Raw genomic sequence first — 3,013 nt, forward strand, 5'->3', positions numbered from 1 at the left:
AAAAATTTTTTTTGTGGAGATGGGGGTCTCGCTATGTTGCCCAGGCTGGTCTTGAACTCCTAGCCTCGAGCGATTCTCCTGCCTCAGCCTCCCAAGTGTCTGGGGTTACAAGCATGCACCACCACACCTGTCTAATTTTTGTATTTTTTAGTAGAGACGGGGTTTTGCCATGTTGGCCTGGCTGGTCATTTTTTTTTTTTTGAGACGGAGTCTTGCTCTGTTGCCCGGGCTGGAGTGCAGTGGCACAATCTCGGCTCACTGCAAGCTCGGCCTCCCAAGTTCACACTGTTCTCCTGCTTCAGCCTCCCAAGTAGCTGGGACCACAGGTGCCCGCCACCACACCTGGCTAATTTTTTGTATTTTTAGTAGAGACGGGGTTTCACCGTGTTAGCCAGGATGGTATCAATCTCCTGACCTCATGATCCACCCACCTCGGCCTCCCAAAGTGCTGGGATTACAGGCGTGAGCCACCGCGCCAGGCCGACCTGGCTGGTCTTGAACTCCTGACGTCAGGCTTCAGGAGTTCAGCCTCCCAAAGTGTTGGATTACAGGCATGAGCCACCATGCCTGGCCCCAAAATGTTTTCATTGGCCAATGAGATAGGTGCCTGCAGCCAATGACTCCAGACAAGCCCTGCAGGGCTATTCAACCTACAAAGCTTTCTGCAGGAGCCACCTGAGGCTTTAAGACTCCTAAACCACATCTTTTTGGCCAGGCGCAGTGGCTCAAGCCTGTAATCCCAGCACTTCGGGAGGCTGAGGCAGGTGGATCACGAGGTCAGGAGATCAAGACCATCCTGGCTAACATGGTGAAACCCCGTCTCTACTAAAAATACAAAAAACTAGCCGGGCGAGGTGGCGGGCGCCTGTAGTTCCAGCTACTCGGAGGCTGAGGCAGGAGAATGGCGTGAACCTGGGAGGCGGAGCTTGCAGTGAGCCGAGATCGCACCACTGCACTCCAGCCTGGGTGACACAGCGAGACTCCGTCTCAAAAAAAAAAAAAAAAAAAAACCACATCTTTTCTCGGCAGCCTCCCCTTGTCTGACAGGTTTCTCCTGAGAGCACACCCTTCATAAATCACGTGATCACGTGCACAGGAATCCCCATTTCAGGCCCTGCATCCAAGGCTCTCAAGCTAGGGCTCCTGCCCATTTATTAAGCAATCCCAGCTGCTGTCTCCCTGCCTGTTTGCCAAGGACGTACAAGGAAGGTCACTATCGTGCTGCTATTTAAAACCTGAGCATATTTTAAAAATATCTTGTGCATCCTCTAACCTGAAAATCCATAACATAAGAGGTTAGATGTGACCACATGCTCCACTGAAGACTAAAGAACTATCTTTAATTAAAGAGCCCACAACTGTAGCAATAATCAAAGAGATTTAAAAATAGAATCAAAGCAAAAATTTTGCTCCGGGATTACAAATGTATAGTGTATATTTCCCAGTAATGTCTAGTTCCTAATAGTATCTGCTTTATCTTACATTTATTTACCTATGTATTTGTTTATTTTTGAGACAGTGTTCTGCTCTGTCACCCAGGTTGGAGGGCAGTGGTGCGACCTCGGCTCACCGTAACCTCTGACTCTTGGGCTCAAGTAATTCTCTTGCCTCAGCCTCCCGTGTAGCTGGGATTACAGGTGCCTGCCACCATGCCCAGCTAATTTTTGTATTTTTAGTAGAGACAGGGTTTCACCATATTGGCCAGGCTGGTTTTGAACTCCTGACCTCAAATGATCCTCCTGTCTCGGCCTCCCAAAGTGCTAGGATTACAGGCATGAGCCACTGCACCCAGCCCTATCTTCAAAGATTACTGTCTTTTGCGTCTGCGTGTGGTTGTGTGCCTTATGAAAGTGACATATTTTGCCCAAGCTCAATTTGTCCTCTCTCTAAATGGAATCCCTCCCCATCCTCTCTGTGCTGAACCTCAGGCACAAACCAGCTTTGGGCTCGGGGTTCAAATCTTCCACCCACAGTTCACAGTTCTATTACTTACCCGCCTTTGAACCATAGGGATTTGGACATTTCTCCTTCGCCCCGGGCCTGCAGGACAGACAAACAGATATGGTCAGTGTGGCTGTCCCTCCCCTTCCCAGAGCAGGCTCCACACCCACTTCTGACTCCCCTGTGGCCTGGGAGTCAGATGGCCTGGGTCCTAGTCCTGGCTGAGTGATTTTAGGAAGTTCCCTGGCTATCTCTGGGCCTTAGTTTGCCCATCTGTAAGATGGGCTGGGGGAGAAAGAAGCTCCCTTCTTTCAACCACCTCAATGGACCTGTCTCTTCATTGCTTATTCCCTAAACCCCCTACAGTCTCACTTGTTCATCTGCTCTCTGGCCCCGGGCCCTTTCCAGGAGTTATGACTTCAGCTTGTACCTCTTTCCACCTTCTGCAGCCAACCAGCCTCTATTTATCATTCAGGTTTCAGCATAGAGCCGGGGTCTACACCCCCTACCTTCCCTCCATCCTGTAACTAAAGGGTTAACATGGGGGGTGTCCTATGAGGAAGACAGGCAGTACTCTTCTGTTCTGAAATATTGAGGGTGTGTTTGGTTTTTTTAAAGACAGGGTCTTGCTATATTGCCCAGACTGGTCTTGAACTCCTGGCCTCATATATTTTCCTGCTTCAGCCTCCTGAGTAGCTGGGACTATACACACGAGCCACCACACTCAGCTCCTGAAATATTTTTGAGATAGAGTTTCCCTTTTGTTCCTAGGCTGGAGTGAAATGGTGCAATCTCAGCTCACTGCAACCTCTGCCTCCTGGGTTCAAGCGATTCTCCTGCCTCAGCCTCCCTAGTAGCTGGGATTACAGGCACCCACCACCACGCCTAGCTAATTTTTTGTATTTTTAGTAGAGATGGGGTTTCACTATGTTGGCCAGGCTGGTCTTGAACCCCTGACCTCAGGCGATCCACCCATCTTAGCCTCCCAAAGTGCTGGGAGGGAGCTCCCAACCCATGAAGGATGAGAAGGTGCCCCAGCTGCCTTCCGCATGGGTAGGACCTCTCTCAGGTG

General features: G+C 50.1%; 1 protein-coding gene across 1 annotated transcript in view; it reads right to left on the reverse strand.

Annotated features, from left to right (window-relative positions):
• The window catches only part of UNC13A (unc-13 homolog A (C. elegans)), a 91,637-nt gene that overhangs the window by 48,008 nt on the left and 40,616 nt on the right, over window positions 1-3,013 (reverse strand). Inside the window, exon 14 of the mRNA XM_011925908.1 lies at window positions 1,994-2,040. Within this exon, the coding sequence (XP_011781298.1) occupies window positions 1,994-2,040 (47 nt within the window). The remainder of the gene's footprint in view (window positions 1-1,993; window positions 2,041-3,013) is intronic.

The sequence above is a fragment of the Colobus angolensis genome, unplaced genomic scaffold (assembly GCF_000951035.1).
Source record: "Colobus angolensis palliatus isolate OR3802 unplaced genomic scaffold, Cang.pa_1.0 Scaffold66, whole genome shotgun sequence".
NCBI lineage: Eukaryota > Metazoa > Chordata > Mammalia > Primates > Cercopithecidae > Colobus > Colobus angolensis.